This window comes from Enhydra lutris, unplaced genomic scaffold (assembly GCF_002288905.1).
Source record: "Enhydra lutris kenyoni isolate GAN:26980312 unplaced genomic scaffold, ASM228890v2 scaffoldscaffold41, whole genome shotgun sequence".
NCBI lineage: Eukaryota > Metazoa > Chordata > Mammalia > Carnivora > Mustelidae > Enhydra > Enhydra lutris.
Window position 1 is genome coordinate 1,494,346 of NW_019154125.1, and position 21,762 is coordinate 1,516,107.

Consider the following 21,762-nt stretch of genomic DNA (forward strand, 5'->3'; position numbering starts at 1 on the left):
CCCTTCCTTTTGATGCAGTTGTAAATAGGATTATTTTCTTAATTTCTCTTTCTACTAGTTTGTTATTAGTGTATAGAAACATGACTGACTAGTTTTTCTATATTGATTTTGTTTCCTGCAACTGACTGAACTTGTTTATTAGTTCTAACAGTCTTTTGGTGGAGTCTGTAGGGTTTTCCCTATAAAATGTGTCATCTGCAAATAGTGACAGTTTTATTTCTTCCTTTCCAGTTTGAATGCTTGCCCTATCCCCCAATTGCCCTGGCTAGGATTTCCAATACTATGTTGACTAAAAGTGGGGAAAGTGGACATCTTTGTCTTATTCCTGATCTTAGAGGAAAAGCTCTTAGCTTTTCACCATTAAGTATGACTTTAGCTGTGCTCTTGTCTCATATGGCCTTTATTATGTTGTGTTACATCCCCTCTATACCCATTTTGTTGAGAGCATTTATCATAAATGGATGAATTTTGTCAAATGCTTTTTTGCATCTGTTGAGGTTATATGATTTTTATCCTTCATTTTGTTAAATTTGGCTTATTTTATGTTTGCATTCAGAGTTTATCTTCAAATTGGGTTTGTAACATAAAGCTATTTTAACCTAATATTGAGAGTTCATATGACTTGTTTTCTGTAGGGTTTAATGACATATTATTCAAATCTGAAACACACTGACCCACCTCCCTGTGCAGGTCTATGCTTGTCAACATGGTTACAAAACTCTCATAATCATATCCTGGGTTACCTTCTGTCTCATGTCCTCCACACACAGCTTGTATATTATTCACTGACACGGCCACATTATCAGTATTTTTTCAAATACCCCATGGCCTTTTTCTCCATCTTTGCTTAGTCTGTTGTCTCTGCCTTGCATACCTATCCTTGCTAACATTACATTCTTTCCCCAACTTCTATACTTTTTTTGTCTAACCATCTTTATTCATGCTTGAATTATTAACTCAAAGCATTAACTCCTATGGAAAGACCTACCCTGAACCTCTTGTCTTTTCTCATTGCATTTTATTCTATTTTTTCTCTCTTGATTACACTATATTATCTGTTTTATACCTTCTTAAATGAAGGCATGTTTTAGTCTTTTGTGGATCCAAGCTTAGCATATGCCTGCCAAAAAGAAATACTTATGAAATATTTATGGAATAAATGAATAAATAAGTAAACTAGAAAAACAACTTAGCATCATGTTTCTACAATACTCTCAGTTTCCTTTCAAGATGTGCTGAAGAGGGGGAAAAATCATGTCTTTTGCTTCAGGGAAGATTTCATATTCACAAAATCCTGGAATTATCTGAACTAAACCAGCAAAATCTCCAACAAGCTTCCGTTTCCCCGCCCCAAACAGAGTTAATAAGAGTATCTATTTAGGTCTAGCATTAGACATATTATAGTTTTCTGTGCTACAGAATGCTAATTCTGACTGGTTGACAATTTGCAATTCTTTGAGTTGTGTGCCTTACTCAGGAAAAAAAAAATGATGCTCATTGAACAGCATTGTTATATGGATGGCCTTTTAAAAAGATTTTATTTATCTGAGAGACCACAAGCGGAGGGGGGGAGGGGTAGAGGGAGAGGGCCAAGCAGACTCCCAGCTGAGCATGGAGCCTGATGCAGGCTGAATACCAGGACCCTGAGACTACGACCTGAGCCAGTGTCAGATGCTAACCAACTTAGCCACCCGGTGCCCTATGGATGGTTTTTTAAATTGAGTAAATATTCTAATCAAAGTAATACACTTAATTTGTTTTAAGATCATGATCAGAAAAAACATTCATCCAATAAACTATCAAGTTTTTAATTGAGAAAAAATTTACATAATGTAAACAACCATTTATATCATGCAAATTTTAACTATTCTGACCACTTTAAAATGTATAATCAGTGGTTTTAATACATTAGTACATTCACAGTGGTGTGCAAACATCACAATCTAATTCCAGATTATTTTCATCACCCTAAAAAGAAACTCTGTGCCTCCTAATTCCTGCATATCCCGATTCCCTAACAACCAGTAATCTACTTTCTAATTCTGTGGACTAGCTGTATGGACATTTCATATGAATCATAAAATATGTGGTCTTTTATATCTGGTTTCTTTTATTTAGCACATTTCCACAGTTCATCCATGTTATAACAGGTTTCAGTCAGTACTTCATTTCTTTATATGACTGAAAAATATTCTATTATATGGATGCACCACATTTTGTTTATCCATCCATCAGTTAGTGGACATTTGGGTTGTTTTCATTTTTGGTTGCTATGAATAATACTAGTTGAATGTTCATGTACAAGGTTTTGTGAAATATGTTTTCAGTTCTCTTGGGTCTAAGGCACACAACTGTTGGGTCATATGATAACTAACTTTTTGAGAAATTGCTAGACTATTTTCCACAGTGGCTGTAACATTTTTTTTTTTAAGATTTTATTTATTTATTTGATAGGCAGAGATCACAAGTAGGCAGAGAGGCAGGCACAGAGAGAGAGAGAGGTGGAAGCAGGCTCCCTGCTGAGCAGAGAGCCTGATGCGGGGCTCGATGCAGGGCTTGATGCAGGGCTTGATCCCAGAACACCAGGATCATGACCTGAGCTGCTTAAGGCAGAGGCTTTAACCCACTGAGCCACCCAGGTGCCCCTGGCTGTCACAACATTTTACATTCCTACCAGAAATGTACAAGGGGTCCAACTTCTCTATATTCTTCTCAATATTTTTTTAATGGTAGCCAAGCTACTAAAAGTGAAGAAGTGGTGTCTTATTGGGGTTTTGATGTGCATTTTCCTGATAAGTAATGTTGATTTTAATCTAGTGATTATTGGCCATTTGTATATCTCCTTTGGAAAAATGTCCATTTTAAATCTTTGCCCATTTTTTAATTGTGTTGTCTTTTTATTGTTGAGTTGTAAGTATTCTTTATATATGCTGGATATTAAACACTTGTTAGATGTCTTACTTGAATATTTTCTACAGTTCTGTGAGCTGTCTTTTTATTTTCGTGATGGTGTCCTTTGGTGCACAACAGTTTTTAATTTAAAAAAATTTTTTTAATTATTTTTTAAGATTATTTATTTATTTATTTGACCCAGAGAGAGATCACAAGTAGGCAGAGAGGCAGGCAGAGAGAGAGAGGGATAGGCAGGCTCCCTGCTGAGCAGAGAGCCAGATGCGGGACTGATCCCAGGACCCTGAGATCATGACCTGAGCTGAAGGCAGAGGCTTAACCCACTGAGCCACCCATGCACCCCAACAGTTTTTAATTTTGACGAAGTCCGGTTTATCTGTTTTTTTCTCTTGTGTCATATTTTTAAAAACAGTTGCTTAATCCAAGGTCTTAAAGATTCGTTCCTGTTTTGTTCTAATTTTTGTAGTTTTAGGGCTTTGATGCATTTTGAGTAAATTTTGTATAAAGTGTGAGGTCGAGGATCAAAATCATTTTTTTACATGTGGATATCTAGTTGTGCCAGCATATTTGTTGAAAAGATTTTTCTTTTCCTCATTGAATGGTTTTCACATCCTTATGAAGAGTCACTTGACTATAGATGTATGGGTTGATTTCTGAACTTTTAATTCTATTCCATTGATTTATGTATCTGTCTTTATGCCAGTACCACACTGTTTTGATTACTGCAATTTTGTGATAAGTTTCTAAATCAGAAAGTGTTGAGTCCTTCAGCTTGATCCATCTTTTTCAATATTCTGTTTTGTTATTCTGGGTTCTTTGCATTTCACTTCCATGTGAATTTTAGGATCAGTTTATCCAATCCTGTAGAAATGTAGTTGGAATTTTGATAAGATTGCATCAAATATGTAGATTCATCTTAATTATATTTAGTCTTACAATCTGTGAACATGGGATGTCTTTCCATGTATTTAGGCCTTTAATTTATGTCAACAACGTTTTGTAGTTTTCAGTGTAAGTCTTTTACTTCCTTGGTTAAATTTTTTTCCTAAGTATTTTATTCTTTTAGATGTTATTGTGAATGAAATTCTTTTCTTAATTTATTTTTGGATTGTGCTGGCATATAGATTTTTGTATATTGAACTTAAGTCCTAAAACTTTGCTGAACTCATTTGTTAGTTCTAATTGTGTGTGTACATGAACACTAACATGTATTCAGTATGTTTTTCCATGTATAAGATAATGTCATCTGTGAATACAGATAGTTTCCTTTCTTTCCTATCTGGACTCCTTTTATTTCTTATTCTTGCTGAATTGTCTTAGTATAAATTCTAATACACTGTTGAAAGAAGTAATGGGAGAAGACATTCTTATATTGGTCCAGATCTTTGGGGGTAAGTTTTCAGTCTTTAACACTTAAATATGATGAGAGCTATGGGTTTTTTATAGATACCCCTTATCAAGTTGAGAAAACTCCCTTCTAATGCTAGTTTGTTGAATATTTTTGTCATGAAAGGTATTGGGTCTTGTCAAAAACCTTTTCTGCATCTATCAAGATGAATATGCATTTTTTTCTTTATTCTTTTTGTTTTTTTAAGATTTCTTTGTTTAATTTAAGAAGAGAGGAAGTGAGCAGGAGGAGAGGCAGACGAAGAAGGAGAGAGAAAATCTCCAGCAGACTCCCTGCTGAGCATGTAGCCTGATGTGGGGCTGAATCCCAGATCCCTGAGATCATGACTTGAGTGAAAATTAGGAGTTAGATGCTTAACGGACTGAGCTGCCCAGGTGCCCCATTCTCTATGAATCTGGTAAAATACATTGATTTGCATATATTGAACCAACTTTATATTCTTAGAATAAATAATACATGTCATAGTGTATCATCTTTTTAATATGTTGTTGAATTCTGTTTTCTAGTATTTTCTTGAGGATTTCTGCATCTATATTCATAAGATTTATAGTCCTGTCACTTTCTGGTAAAGTCTTTAACTTTATTATCAGGGTAACCCTGGCTTTATAGAAGAAGTTAGGGTGTGTCCTCTCTCCTACCTTTTTGGAAGAATTTGAGAAAGGATTATTGTTATTTCTCTTCCTTCTCCTTCTCCTTGGTAGAATTCACCAGTGAAGACACCTGGATCAGGACTCTTCATTGTTGGATATTTTTTTGAATATGAACTCAATCTTCACATTTTATAGATCTACTTAGATTTTCTATTTCTTGAGTGAATTTATTAGTTTGTGTGTTTCTAAGAATTTGTTCATTTTATCTAGGTTGTCTAATTTTATTGGTAAGCAATTGTTCATAGTATTCTTTATAATAATTTTTTTTTCTTGCAAGGTCAATTGTAATGTCCCTGTGCTTTTATTCCTTATTTTAATAATTTGACTTTTCTCTTTTTCTTGGTCAGTTTAGCTAAGATTTGTCAATCTTGTTGGTGTTTTATAACCAACCAGCTTTTGGTTTTGTGGATTTTCTCATTCTTCTAGTCTTTATTTCATTTGTTTTCACTCCAATCTTTACTAGTCTTATTTCCCCTCATGCTTTTGGTCTAATTTGTGATTCTTTTTCTAGTTTCTTAAAGTTGAAGTTTAAGTTATTTGCTATCTTTGTTCCTTTTTAATGTAGGCATTTACCGTTCTAAATTCCCTTCTGAGAATTACTTTCTTTTTTTTTTTTTTTTTTTAAAAGATTTTATTTATTTATTTGTCAGAGAGAGAGGGAGAGAGAGCAAGCACAGGCAGACAGAATGGCAGGCAGAGGCAGAGGGAGAAGCAGGCTCCCTGATGAGCAAGGAGCCCGATGTGGGACTCGATCCCAGGACGCTGGGATCATGACCTGAGCCGAAGGCAGCTGCTTAACCAACTGAGCCACCCAGGCGTCCCCTGAGAATTACTTTCATTGCATCCCATAAGTTTTTGTTTTCATTGATCTCAGAGTATTTCCCAATTTCCCATGTGATTTCTTCTTTGATGCATTAGTTATTTAGGAGTGTGTTGTTTAATTTCTATGTGTTTCTGATTATTCCAAATTTCCTTCTGTTATTTATTTCAAATTTCATTCCATTGTAGCCGAGAACATACTTTGATTCAAATATTTCTGAATTTATTGATACTTGTTTTGTGAGCAAACATATGGTTTAACATGGAGAATATTCCATGAGCACTTCTGTTATTGGGTGGATTGTTCTGTAGATGTTCAGTGGTTCTAGTTGGTTTATGGTATTGTACAAGCCTTGTGTTTCCTTGCTGATCTTCTGTCTAGTTGTTCTGTTCACTATTGAAAGTGAGTTATTGAAGTCTCCAATTATTAGTGTTGAACCATCTGTCCCTCACTTCAATTACATCAGTTTTTTCTCCATGTATTTCAGGGCTCTGTTGTTAGGCACATATATGTTTCCAATTGTTATATATTCTTGAAAGATTGACTTAAAAAATAAATAAATTTCCTTTTTGGTTTCTGATAACTTTATCTTAAAGTTTATTTTGTCTTATACTAGTATAGCCACTTCAGCTCTCTTTGGGTTACTACTTCCATATAATATTTTTTTTACAACTTTCACTTTCATCCTATTTGACTTTTAATCTAAGGTGACTGTTTCTAGAGACAGCATAGAATTGAATCTTTTTTCTTTTTTAAATCACTTGCCAATTGCTGTCTTTTAGTTTGAGAATTTAATCCACTTATATTTAAAGTAATTCCTGATAAGGAAGGACTTTGGTCATTTTACTATTTGTATCTTTCTTTCTTTCTTTCTTTCTTTCTTTCTTTCGTTCTTTCTTTCTTTTTTTAAGTAGAGCCCATGCCCAGCATGGATCCCAATGCAGGGCTTTAATTCACAACCTTGAGATTAAGTCCTGAGCTGAAATCAAGAGTTGAACACTAACTGACTGAGCCACCCAGGCACTCTTCTATTTATATTCTTATATCCCTTTTGTTCAATTCTCCTATGAATATTACTAGATTCTTTCCATTACTAGGAATTATATAATTCCTGTATCATTTCTTTTATATATTTTTAAGGCTTTTTTTGTGTATGTGGTTTCCCTTCAGATTACAATTAACATCTTAATTTTTAAATATCTAGTTCACATTAATATGCTGTCAAAAGTACACAGAAACGGAGTCAAGATAGTGGAGAAGTAGCAGGCTGAGACAACTTCAGGTAACAGGAGATCAGCTAGATCTTCCCTCAGAAGATCAACAAGAAATCCAGCCAGGACCAAGTTCACCTACCAAGGAGTGTAGTTTCAATACCAAGGAGAGCAGTGGAATTCCAGAGGAGGAGAAAGCAGAGCACAGAACTCATGGCTTTCTCCCCATGATTCTTTAGTCTTGCAGTTAATTTAATTTTTTTCTTTTTCAATTTTTTTTCTTCTTCTGCTAAATTTTTTAAACTTTTACCCTTTTCTTTTTTAACCTTTTTCAACTAGTTTATCTAATACATATATATTTTTTCTTTTTTATATTTTTTCTTTATTCATTTTCTTTTTTAAAATTGTTTCTTTCTTTTTTTCTGAACCTCTTTTTATCCCCTTTCTCCCCCCTCCCCCATGATTTGGGATCTCTTCTGATTTGGTTAAAGCATATTTTCCTGGGGTCTTTGCCACCCTTTTAGTATTTTATTTGCTCCTTCATATACTCTTATCTGGACAAAATGACAAGGCAGAAAAATTCACCACACACACAAAAAAAGAACAAGAGGCAGTACTGAAGGCTAGGGACCTAATCAATACAGACATTGGTAATATGTCAGATCTAGAGTTCAGAATGACGATTCTCAAGGTTCTAGCCAGGCTTGGAAAAGGCATGGAAGATATTAGAGAAACCCTCTCAGGAGATATAAAAGCCCTTTCTGGAGAAATAAAAGAACTAAAATCTAACCAAGTTGAAATCAAAAAAGCTATTAATGAGGTGCAATCAAAAATGGAGGCTCTCACTGCTAGGATAAATGAGGCAGAAGAAAGAATTAGCAATATAGAAGACCAAATGACAGAGAATAAAGAAGCTGAGCAAAAGAGGGACAAACAGCTACTGGACCACGAGGGGAGAATTCAAGAGATTAAGTGACACCATAAGACGAAATAACATTAGAATAATTGGGATTCCAGAAGAAGAAGAAAGAGAGACCGGGGGCAGAAGGTATATTGGAGAGAATTATTGGAGAGAATTTCCCTAATATGGGAAAGGGAACAAGCATCAAAATCCAGGAGGTGCAGAGAACCTCCCTCAAAAGCAATAAGAATAGGTCCACACCCCATCACCTATTAGTAAAATTTACAAGTCTTAGTGACAAAGAGAAAATCCTGAAAGCAGCCCGGGAAAAGAAGTCTGTAACATACAATGGTAAAAATATTAGATTGGCAGCAGACTTATCCACAGAGACCTGGCAGGCCAGAAAGAGCTGGCATGATATATTCAGAGCACTAAACGAGAAAAACATGCAGCCAAGAATACTATATCCAGCTAGGCTATCATTGAAAATAGAAGGAGAGATAAAAAGCTTCCAAGACAAACAAAAACTGAAAGAATTTGCAAACACCAAACCAGCTCTACAGGAAATATTAAAAGCGGTCCTCTAAGCAAAGAGAGCCTAAAAGTAGTAGATCAGAAAGGAACAGAGACAATACACAGTAACAGTCACCTTACAGGCAATACAATGGCACTAAATTCATATCTCTCAATAGTTACCCTGAATGTTAATGCGCTAAATGCCCCAATCAAAAGACACAGGGTATCCGAATGGATAAAAAAACAAAACCCATCTATATGTTGCCTACAAGAAACTCATTTTAAACCTGAAGACACCTCCAGATTTAAAGTGAGGGGGTGGAAAACAATTTACCATGCTAATGGACATCAGAAGAGAGCAGGAGTGGCAATCCTTATATCAGATCAATTAGATTTTAAGCCAAAGACTATAATAAGAGATGAGGAAGGACACTATATCATACTCAAAGGATCTGTCCAACAAGAAGATCTAACAATTTTAAATATCTACGCCCCTAACGTGGGAGCAGCCAACTATATAAACCAATTAATAACAAAATCAAAGAAACACATCAACAATAATATAATAATAGTAGGGGACTATAACACTCCCCTCACTAAAATGGACGGATCATCCAAGCAAAAGATCAACAAGGAAATAAAGGCCTTAAATGACACACTGGACCAGATGGACATCACAGATATATTCAGAACATTTCATCCCAAAGCAACAGAATACACATTCTTCTCTAGTGCACATGGAACATTCTCCAGAATAGATCACATCCTCGGTCCTAAATCAGGTCTCAACCGGTATCAAAAGATTGGGATCATTCCCTGCATATTTTCAGACCACAATGCTCTGAAGCTAGAACTCAATCACAAGAGGAAATTTGGAAAGAACCCAAATACATGGAGACTAAACAGCATCCTTCTAAAGAATGAATGGGTCAACCAGGAAATTAAAGAAGAATTGAAAAAATTCATGGAAACAAATGATAATAAAAACACAACGGTTCAAAATCTGTGGGACACAACAAAGGCAGTCCTGAGAGGAAAATATATAGCGGTACAAGCCTTTCTCAAGAAACAAGAAAGGTCTCAGGTACACAACCTAACCCTACACCTAAAGGAGCTGGAGAAAGAACAAGAAAGAAACCCTAAACCCAGCAGGAGAAGAGAAATCATAAAGATCAGAGCAGAAACCAATGAAATAGAAACCAAAAAAACAATAGAACAAATCAACAAAACTAGGAGCTGGTTCTTTGAAAGAAATAATAAGATTGATAAACCCCTGGCCAGACTTCTCAAAAAGAAAAGAGAAAGGACCCAAATAAATCATGAATGAAAGAGGAGAGATCACAATGAACACCAAAGAAATACAGACGATTATAAGAATATACTATGAGCAACTCTACGCCAACAAATTTGACAATCTGGAAGAAATGGACGCATTCCTAGAGACATATAAACTACCACAACTGAACCAGGAAGAAATAGAAAGCCTGAACAGACCCATAACCAGTAAGGAGAGTGAAACAGTCATCAAAAATCTCCAAACAAACAAAAGCCCAGGGCCAGATGGCTTCCCGGGGGAATTCTACCAAACATTTAAAGAAGAACTAATTCCTATTCTCCTGAAATTGTTCCAAAAAATAGAAATGGAAGGAAAACTTCCAAACTCATTTTATGAGGCCAGCATCACCTTGATCCCAAAACCAGACAAGGATCCCATCAAAAAAGAGAACTAGAGACCAATATCCTTGATGAACACAGATGCGAAAATCCTCACCAAAATACTAGCCAATAGGATTCAACAGTACATTAAAAGGATTATTCACCACGACCAAGTGGGATTTATTCCAGGGCTGCAAGTTTGGTTCAACATCCACAAATCAATCAATGTGATACAACACATTAATAAAAGAAAGAACAAGAACCATATGATACTCTCCATAGATGCTGAAAAAGCATTTGACACAGTGCAGCATCCCTTCCTGATCAAAACTCTTCAAAGTGTAGGGATAGAGGGCACATACCTCAATATTATCAAAGCCATCTATGAAAAACCCACTGCAAATATCATTCTCAATGGAGGAAAACTGAAAGCTTTTCTGCTAAGGTCAGGAACACGGCAGGGATGTCCGTTATCACCACTGCTATTCAACATAGTTCTAGAAGTCCTAGCTTCAGCAATCAGACAACAAAAGGAAATTAAAGGCATCCAAATCGGCAAAGAAGAAGTCAAACTATCACTCTTCGCAGATGATATGATACTATATGTGGAAAACCCAAAAGACTCCACTCCAGAACTGCTAGAACTTGTACAGGAATTCAGTAAAGTGTCAGGATATAAAATCAATGCACAGAAATCAGTTGCATTTCTCTACACCAACAACAAGACAGAAGAAAGAGAAATTAAGGAGTCAATCCCATTTACAATTGCACCCAAAACTATAAGATACCTAGGAATAAACCTAACCAAAGAGGCTAAGAATCTATACTCAGAAAACTATAAAGTACTCATGAAAGAAATTGAGGAAGACACAAAGAAATGGAAAAATGTTCCATGCTCCTGGATTGGAGGAATAAATATTGTGAAAATGTCTATGCTGCCTAAAGCAATCTACACATTTAATGCAATTCCTATCAAAATACCATCCATTTTTTTCAAAGAAATGGAACAAATAATCCTAAAATTTATACGGAATCAGAAAAGACCTCGAATAGCCAAAGCAATATTGAAAAAGAAAGCCAAAGTTGGTGGCATCACAATTCCAGACTTCAAGCTCTATTACAAAGCTGTCATCCTCAAGACAGCATGGTACTGGCACAAAAACAGACACATAGATCAATGGAACAGAATAGAGAGCCCAGAAATAGACCCTCAACTCTATGGTCAACTAATCTTCGACAAAGCAGGAAAGAATGTCCAATGGAAAAAAGACAGCCTCTTCAATAAATGGTGTTGGGAAAATTGGACAGCCACATGCAGAAAAATGAAATTGGACCATTTCTTTACACCACACACGAAAATAGACTCAAAATGGATGAAGGACCTCAATGTGAGAAAGGAATCCATCAAAATCCTTGAGGAGAACACAGGCAGCAACCTCTTCGACCTTAGCCACAGCAACATCTTCCTAGGAACATCGCCAAAGGCAAGGGAAGCAAGGGCAAAAATGAACTATTGGGATTTTATCAAGATCAAAAGCTTTTGCACAGCAAAGGAAACATTTAACAAAACCAAAAGACAACGGACAGAATGGGAGAAGATATTTGCAAATGACATATCAGATAAAGGGCTAGTGCCCAAAATCTATAAAGAACTTAGCAAACTCAACACCCAAAGAACAAAGAATCCAATCAAGAAATGGGCAGAGGACATGAACAGACATTTCTGCAAAGAAGACATCCAGATGGCCAACAGACACATGAAAAAGTGCTCCATATCACTCGGCATCAGGGAAATACAAATCAAAACCACAATGAGATACCACCTCACACCAGTCAGAATGGCTAAAATGAATAAGTCAGGAAATGACAGATGCTGGCGAGGATGCGGAGAAAGGGGAACCCTCCTACACTGTTGGTGGGAATGCAGGCTGGTGCAACCACTCTGGAAAACAGCATGGAGGTTCCTCAAAATGTTGAAAATAGAACTACCCTATGACCCAGCAATTGCACTGCTGGGTATTTACTCTAAAGATACAAACGTAGTGATCCGAAGGGGCACGTGCACCCGAATGTTTATAGCAGCAATGTCTACAATAGCCAAACTATGGAAAGAACCTAGATGTCCATCAACAGACGAATGGATAAAGAAGAGGTGGTATATATACACAATGGAATACTATGCAGCCATCAAAAGAAATGAAATCTTGCCATTTGTGACGACGTGGATGGAACTAGAGGGTATCATGCTTAGCGAAATAAGTCAATCGCAGAAAGACAACTATCATATGATCTCCCTGATATGAGGAAGTGGAGATGCAACATGGGGGGTTAAGTGGGTAGGAGAAGAGTAAATGAAACAAGATGGGATTGGGAGGGAGACAAACCATAAGTGACTCTTAATCTCACAAAACAAACTGAGGGTTGCTGGGGGGAGGGGGGTTGGGAGGGGTTGTGGGGTTATGGACATTGGGGAGGGTATGTGCTATGGTGAGTGCTGTGAAGTGTGTAAACCTGGCGATTCACAGACCTGTACCCCTGGGGATAAAAATATATGTTTATAAAAAAATAAATTTAAAAAAAAAGATGGAAAAGTAAATTAAAAAGTGAGGTTCTGGTAAAAAAAAATGTACACAAAAACCTCTATATAGTTCCACCTCCTCATTAATGCTGCTATTGTTGCAAATTACATCCTTATACATTGTGTGTCATTCAACATAGATATATAATTATTGTTTTATGCAATTGTCTTTTAAATTAGATAGGAAAAAAGAGGATCTACAAACATATTTACCTGTGAAGTTACCTTTACTGGTGTTCTCTAATTTTTCATGTGGATTCAGATTATGGTCCAGTGTTCATTTCACTCTGAAGGATTCCTTTTGGTATTTCTTATAGAAAAGGTCTGCCAATGACTCAGTTAATCATTTATCTAGAAATAAATTAATATCTCCCTTCATTTTAGATGGATGGTTTTACTATATATAGAATTTTATGTGTGTTAGGACACATCTTCAGTGCTGAGCCAGAGAGTTTGCAACTCTGCCTTAGCCTTTATTCCTGCTTGAACAGAGCTACAAGGTCATCCAGAAGTGAGAACTTGGGGCTTTCTCAAGTCTTTCCCAAGTGTGTGTACAACTGTGGGCAGGTGAGTAGCTTCTAGTTTCCCAGGGATATGTCAGAACTGATTTCTTTTTAGAAACTAGCATAGTTTCTAGGACAGGAATAAGTGATGGAATGAAGCAATTTTTTTTGTTTAAATTTCGATTAATATGAATTCTATGCTCAAGTCAATTTATTCTTCTTACCACAGTCTCCCTTATTTTGCTTGTCCTTCTATATGTATCTTTCAACCTTACTAAATCTAACTCTTTATAAGGTGAACTCTTTAAAAGGTACAAATTACATGTATATAGATAGACATAGATACATAGATACATATTTTCATTTCTCAGAGTATAATATAAATAAGTATCCAAAAGTAAATAGGATTGAGTGAATGAGTGGGTGGGAAAAAAATGTCATTGGTCATAACAATTTTAGTGCCCAGGAACAAATGAAGTAGTGTGAAGAACTAAGAGGACCAAGAATATTTGCCATGGGACAAAGGGGGTTATGCCACTGACCTGAAAGATAACTCTGAAATAGCCTCATATACTCTTCTTTTTAGTGGAAGGTTTTAGAATTCAGGAAACAAATTAGTACTGATAGAGATTAATTTCAATTTATCTTGTGAGCTTGAATCATCACTTTGCCTTGTAAATATTTACAATTCTTCTATTAGCTATGCATTCCCCTGACATTTACACTTTATTCATAAGCAGCCTCTGTTATGACCTATAATTGCTAATAAAGATGGGTAAAAGCACCACAGATTGGGGTTGCCACAGATCACTATGGAAATTACACTCTTTCCTGCTTCTTGTGAGAATAGCATTTGCCTCATGTTGGTCTACTCTGTGCAAACTCACCTCTTCAGAGATGGAGGATGATTTCCAGAAAATTCCATGTGAAATTGAATGAAATAGAAAAATCGAGTCCCTGTGCCCTGTGAACCAAGATATTTGGTACCTCATCAACAAGCTCATCCATGAGGCACAGAAACCCAGGTGCTAATGTACAAAACTAGTTCACTCTGATTTTGTGTTTTTTTCTGAGGAGCTAAGGAAGGGCTAGATCTTTGTCTCATTTCTCCTCAAGTAGGCCAGCATTTTGTTAGGTCCCTGTACCCAAAACTCTAGAAAAACCTGCTGGCTTTCCTTTGGGTATCTTACTCTTGTTTCTATCTAAATTTAAAAATGTACACATCAGTGTAAATAAAAACTAACATTTAAGTTGCGTATGAGACTTTGAATACTCAATACTCACATTTTCTGTATTATATAACTGGCTCTCTTTTCTCAGAGTTTTCTATTCCTTATCCCCTAACTACATTTTACTTGAGGATTTCAAGCCATAAAATAGTGCACTGTGTCCTAGTCTGAAACTGTAGTCTTTCCTTGCTGAGCTGTCCCTCTCTTTACTGGGTCAGTGAATGACTCTTGTTTCAACTATGTGGCAAAACATTTGAGACAAGGTCCTGACAAAGCTAAAAATGTAAGTATGGAGAAAGAGACATACACCCACAGGCAAAATCTATTTGTTGACCACACCAATGGAAGACAAAACACAATGCTTGGCCTGAGGGAATTGATTGAATGGGAAAGGCAGAAAAGAAGACTGAATTACAACCTGTGAGAATTTTATGCTCTCATTGAACAGCAAAGTGAGTTATGGAATATATAATATGCCACAGGGAAGGCCCCCATCGCCTTTCTCTCCCAATCAACCTAAATGGCTTCTCATAATCATTTTGGGTATGATGTTTAAGTTTCCATCTTTCTCTTTCTCTTTCTCTTTCTCTCTCCCTCTCCCAATTAGATTCTAATTTTTTGCTTATATGCTCCTTAAAATAAATTTGAGAAATTGTCCTCTTAACATTTTAAACTTTGCATCTAAATTTTTTGTAAGATAAAACAGATGCAAAAGGTGTAATTTTCAGCATTATAGACATTGACATGTTAAAATAAAAGTTTTAACACTCCTTTAAATTTATCAACAGAATTTAAATATCACAGAAACTATACACAGTCACACACACACACACACACACACACACACACTCTCACACATACATGCATAGGCATGCATACACACACATATTTCTTGGAGAGTCTTCTTACACCCATGCCCTAGCCAACTTTGAAGAATGCCATTCTATAGGCTTCTTTCTCTGATGCCTTACGTGTCCTTTGTGGTACACAGTAACTGTGTGTCAGAACTTGGCTAAACACTTTACATATATTACTTCTTTTAATCCTTAGCAACCCTCTGCAGTACTGTTTTCTCCATTTTACTCATGAAGAAAATGAGGCTAAGAGAAGAGGTTTTAATTCAGGTCCTTCCGACTTCATACCCTCTACTCTTAACTGCTGCTACTTTATACTTAAAATTCACTGCAACTGAGGGAGTTTAGTGTTAAAATCAACTTGGAACACCTTAAAGAGAATATGCGACTTCAAGCACCACTCCTAGCACTCCCCAACATCTTAATTGCTTTGCTTTTCTCCACAGCTCTTACCAATATCTGATAGATTGTATACTTTATTACTAAGCCCCCCTTCTCCCCCAGCCCAGAATATAGGCTTCAGGAAAGTAGGGATTTCATCTCTTTTGTTCAATGCAATTCTCTCAGTGCTCAAAACAGTACTTAAGAAATATTTGTTGAATAATGATCAAGCCTTGTTATAAAGCCGTTAGGATTCTAAGAGATTCTAGACATACTACATGCTACATGCCCTGATCAGCCTTCCTAGCTTCATTATAATTAGGCAGCAGTGTAAGGCATAGATCAACAATCTACTGGGTTTGGAGTGAAGGATTTTTATGTGCCAGTGTCAAGAAAAGTGACATACCTTATGACAGGCCTAAAGTGGTTGGTGAACTGTATTTGCCTCATTCAAGTTACCAAGGGGAACACAGAATCAGGTAGCTTTGTTGTAGGGCTATGGTAGGGATGCCATCTTTGAGCCATCACAGTCTACTGTTAAGGGCTAGGAATCTGGGCAATTCATGACATGCTTGGAAGTTTGGTGCCTAGGGCCTCCCAGAAATCTCCCAGGGCTGAAGAGCCTTATTGTAGTGTTTTGAAGTATATTACTTTGTATACTTTTCTTAGTGGTTGAGTATGTAATGTAATTTATCACAGTCTACTGATATCAATGTTTTACCAATCTAAGTACAGAACTTTTTCATTTAGGTTTTCTTGTCCTCCCCACTTTTAAATATCATTGTCTTGAGTATCAGATGGTGTTAGAATTTTTGTGTCAGTTGTCATATATAATTTAGAAAATTCATGAAGATGATAGTATGTTGTATTTACCCATATTTCTATATTTTCCATTGTTCTTTCTTCCTTCCTTAATAATGTAGGATTCCTTCTTTTATTATTTCTTTTATAATATGTTCTTCAGCTATTCTGTAAAAGCATATCTGGCTAAGTGACAAAAATCTTTCAGTTTTCCTTCATGTAGGAATTTTTTAATTTCCCCTTAATTCCCTAGGTATTGTTTCATCGAATTTGGAATTTTCAGTTTACAGTAATTTTCTTTCTTTTCTTTCTTGAAAAGTGGTGTGTTACTTCTTCCGGCCTCTTTTGTTTCAGGTGAGAAATTGCAAAGTTGCCTTTTGAATTGGTGTCCCTCTATCAGTAATGCGTTGTTTCTCTCTGGCTGCTTTCAAGATATTTTCTTTGTCTTTAGTTTTCAGAAGTATAATTATGATGTGTCTGGGCATGGATTTCTTTGGATTTATCCTTTCTGGAATTCACTTAGCTGCTTGATCTGTGAATTTATATGTTTTGTTATATTTGGGAAATTTCCAGTCATTATTTCTTTGAATACTCCTTCAGTCCCACTCTCTTTCCCCCCTCCTATGACACCAGTTCTATGAATGTTGGATCTTTTGTTATGGTCTTATAGGTTCCTGAGGCTCTGTTTGTTTTCAGTTTATTTTCTCTCATTTGTTCCAATTGGGTAAATTCTATGGATCTGTCCTCAACTTCACTGATCCCGTCATCTGTTAGTTGTACTCTACGACTGAACTCTTTAAGTTATTTTTATTATTTCTGTTATTTTTAAGTTCTTTAATTTCCATTGGTTACATTTTATAATTCCTATTTCTCTGCTGAAATTTTCTGTTGTTTTTATTTTCACTTGTTTCAAGAGAATTTGTAATTGTTTGTGGATTTTTTTAATGATAGCTACTTGTCAGATAATTCTAATGTCTGGTTCATCTCAGTGTGAGACTCAGAGGATTATCTTTTCTCATTCAAGTTATAATTTTCTTGGGTTTTTTTTTTTTTTTAGTATGATAACTGATTTTAATTGTATCTGGAAATTTTTGCTATTATGTTAGGAGACTCTGGGTCTTACTTAAATTTTTTATTTTAACAGGCATTGACTCTGTTTAGATTTAGCGTGTTGGTCATAGCCTACTTTTATGGGTGGTGGCTCCAATGACAGTTTGATTTTCAGAGCCTTGATGGTACTATGTTTGTCTTCTTTGTCTCCTGCCTCTGAGACTTCACTGGTACTTGTTGGTACTAGCTGAGGAAGTGAAAGGAGCTTCCCAGGCTGAGTGGCTTGGTGCCATTATGTGGAGAAAGGGAATCTCCCTTATGTGGAGAAAGGGAATCTCCAGGCTGCAGAGACAAAAAACACTTTTTGGGCTGGGTACTGGTGAAAGAATCTTACCTGCTAATCTCCCCTGTCAGGTGAATCCCTGGGTAGGAGAAGGGAGTCTCAGATGGTGGGAAAGTTCTTTGGTAGTTTACTGTTTGGGGAACATTCAGTTTGTTCTCCTTGCTATTTCTTCTGAGCTTGTCTAGAGTTGTTGCCAGGACTCCTGCTCAGTTTGGAGGAAGAATAAGGCTATCTGTCTGCTTTCTCTTGCTAGATTGGGTATCAGGAAAGGCTGGGCCTGGGTTATAGTCTCTTGGATGGAGAATCAGAGCATGCCCTGCCACTGTGTTGTTCCCTTGGTCCTCTGGTCCCTAACTAATTCATCTTCCTGTTTCTACTTTTTAGGGTTCTTCTTTAGTTGTCACTTGTGTTATTTCCAAGGCCTTTAGTTATGCTTGACAGGAAGGAGAAGAGAGAAACAAGTCTACACCATTTTGCTCAGATCAGAAGATCTCTATATAAGCTTATATAGGCCTAAAATCTCTCTAGATGGTACACAAAGAATTGCGTTTCCTGAGGAGGGAACCTAGGGAATATGAAGTAGAAGGGAAAGTTTTTTTGTATATGTGTTTGCATGTTCTTATTTTAATCAGGTGAATATATTATCTGTTCAAAAATAAAAATAAAATATAGAAGAAGAAATCTAATTCAGCCTTACTTTCAAGAGCACAACCAAGCATTGCAACATTGGTCAAGCAGAGTATGGATTCAACAGTTTGTAATTTTATTAAATTTCACTGACTTTTAATTTCACTATATTGTGACTGCTTTGATCAAGATCTCTGAATATAAGAATAATGTTCTCAGTGGGTTTTCAGCCTGCTCATACATTTTGAATAATAACTTGCAGAATACAAATGTGTAATTTAGATAGAAGTAGATGCTTTTGGCAGCATACTAGCACCCTAATCAGCTGGAAAAAATGATATTTGTATGACATTAAAACAAAATTAATAGCAGGACACTGATTACATGAAAAGATTTTAGGTTATAATTATTAAACTTGCAAACAACTCAGCATAATTAGTGCCTTAATTAGGATATGACCTGAAATTTTAGCTTACAAAATTAATTGAGGCAATTAAAAGTCACATTTGTAAAGTAAAGTGGGTTTTAAGGATTATAAGGTAGTTAGGTATCACTCTTTTTCTCATTTGGGGGAGCATCTTTATAGGTAATAAGCTTGCGGTGTAATTACTTTGATTCCAAACCCCCACTTCCAGCATGTTGTCTCAGCCTGAAGCCTCAAAAGTCAAGTCTAATAACTTTCAGCCAAGGGTATCTATCCACAGGAGGTTGAACAGCTCCCAGGTACACTTCTAAATAACTCTGGGGAGCAATGAAATGGCAAAGACTTTCTGTCCCCACTACTTTAAGTGAAACATAAACTAGAAGATTGATAGTGACTTTGGATCAAGCTCTTGACCATTTTCATAGAACTGTTTGGGTCCAAATGGCAATTTTCACCTCTGTCATTTATTCTTCACATGCTTCTTGAAGGCATTTCAGGTCCCATGGTTTACCACATGGTGAGGGTTACAATCCAAAGTCAAGGAATTTCCCATCAGTACATAGAAATGGAGAAGTCAATAAATATTTGTGGGCTAGTGATTTGGGAAAAAACAAATCTAGACTCTTACCTTCATACCATATGTCATAATAAACTCCAAATGGATCAAAGATTTAATGTGAAAATAAATTATAAATGTACTGAAAGAAGACATGGGTTAATATTTTTACAATATTATAACGAAGAGTAGCTTTTTAAACATGGAAGATAAAATCCACAAAGAAAATTACTAGCAAATTTGTCTTCATAATTCTAAACTCTCATATGTAAAAAAATATATACACTCTAAGTTCTAAAAAACCAAGTTCAAGGTCAAATCAAGAAGTAACCAATTAAAATCTGAAAGTTTCATTTATATTTTGATTTAATTTTTCCTCTAAAGGCACAGCTTTATTCCTTGATAAGGAAATAAGGGGGATCTGAGTGGATCAGTCAATTGAATGTCCAACTTTTGATTTTGGCTTAGGTCATGATCTCAGGATTGTGAGATAGAGCCCTGTATGGGGTTCTGTGGTAACAGGGAGTCTGCTTAGAATTCTCACTGTCCCTCTCCCTCAGCTCCTCCTCCCCACTCCTACTTGCATGCTATAATTTATTCAATAAATAAATAATCTTTAAATAATCTTTAAAAAGAAAATAATGAAATATTTGGAAATATGCATCATGATTTGCATGTAGGAATATCAAGTATAGGAGGAAATTAAAAGAACTTAAACTTAAAAAAAATAGCTCAAAGTGATGATACTACAGGATGACTATAAGCTTCATTAAAAATTCAGTATTTAATAATACCAAGATATTTACATGATAGAACCTTGTTAAAAAACAGGGGGTATTGACAAATCCAATTTTATTTTTAAATGTCTTATCTAGACAGAAAAAGAAGACTAGAAGAAAACAAAATATCAATAACTGATATATTATTATGAATAAATGTTATTGTCTTCATTTTGAGCAATTTCAAATTTTATACAGTATTTCCTGCTCAATACTTTTTTAATTTCTTGGATCTCTAAAGAAAAATATATTTGAGTTTTTCCCAATTATATCTAACTCTGAACTAGATCAGATATGAAAAATCAAAATTGAAGACTTGAAAAGCATAGCATAAAATATGACAATTGTGACAATCCCCCCCCCACTTTTAAAATCCCTCTACCAGATTCCATGATGCTCTACCATTTAAGTTAAATTAAAACTCCTGGTCATTCTCAGTTATCTCTGTCTTTCTCTCACACTGAAGGCCTAGAACACAGGCTTCCTTTTAATAAGGCCCAAAATCATGAGAGTATTCTTTTAAAAAGTGAGTTTCATACTTGTCTATTTCTAACAGCCTAAGTTGTAGAACAGGGGACATGAGGTTCAAAACTCTGATTACTTGGTCTTGGCAAGAAGCTTTTGTCTTTAATTGGGGGCCTATCACAATTTGCCCATCACAAAATAACTAATGCTAGTAGTAGAATGATGTCATCATTGAAATTTCTCTGTACCTGTAGGTTTTCTTAATTTCTTCATTTGATGCTCCCTTATGCAGACCAAGAATTTCATATAGAGCTTCTCCAGTTGTAGACAAAGTCCTCTGTCTTTGGTTAGGTATGTTACATGCCATTTTCTCAGGCTGTGAAAGCAAAGAGGGGAAATAGCCATGAAGGTTATGCATACTGGGTCCCACTATTTAAAGAGAAAGTTTATCTCTAACCTTTTGCAAAATGACAATCTAAAGTACATTTGTGTGCCAGCCACACAAGGAGAGGAGTAAAGGGTTAGGAGAGCCAAAAGTAGAGCTTCAAGTCAGGGTGTTAAAGGCTACAGGCAGTCATGTAAATGGAATATGGCTTTGTCCACATGGATAAATAGGAGTGAAATGTTATCTAAATACCCAGCTAATTCAGAATTTTTGGAAATAAATCCTCACTGGTCAGACTATGTCAATTCTTTTTTGCCAGAATTTGAACAGCTCTTTTTTTTGTATATTTTCCAAATTTAGCTAGCAGTGGAAATAATCTTCCATTTTACTTTGATTCTATTGGCCTTGCCATTGTTAGAGCAAGAGTTTTAAAAAGAAATAAAAAAAAGAAAGAAAGAAAACCTTTTGAAGTATCAGAGGGAAAAAATCATCTGGGAGTCAGGATAGAACTTCTCCTCTGCACCTATAGGATGTCAGAATCCTAATGGGTTTTGCACCTGAGATAGATCATTTTCCTATGGTCTATCCAGAAGGAATGGGGCTACCTCTAAGACCCAGATAAAATCTGCCTTCCATGCTCTGGCTCTAGGGCAGCAAAGATAAGCAAGCATACCTAGGGGCATTCCTGCATCCACCACTCAACCTCTCTCTAAGG

The 21,762-nt window shown here is 36.0% G+C and overlaps 1 protein-coding gene across 1 annotated transcript in view; it reads right to left on the reverse strand.

Annotated features, from left to right (window-relative positions):
- The window catches only part of LOC111155482 (DnaJ heat shock protein family (Hsp40) member C5 beta), a 59,438-nt gene extending 38,409 nt beyond the window's left edge, over positions 1-21,029 (reverse strand). The window contains exon 1 of the mRNA XM_022515647.1: positions 20,911-21,029. Coding sequence (XP_022371355.1) covers positions 20,911-21,029 — 119 coding nt within the window. The remainder of the gene's footprint in view (positions 1-20,910) is intronic.
- Between the last annotated feature and the right edge of the window lie 733 nt (positions 21,030-21,762).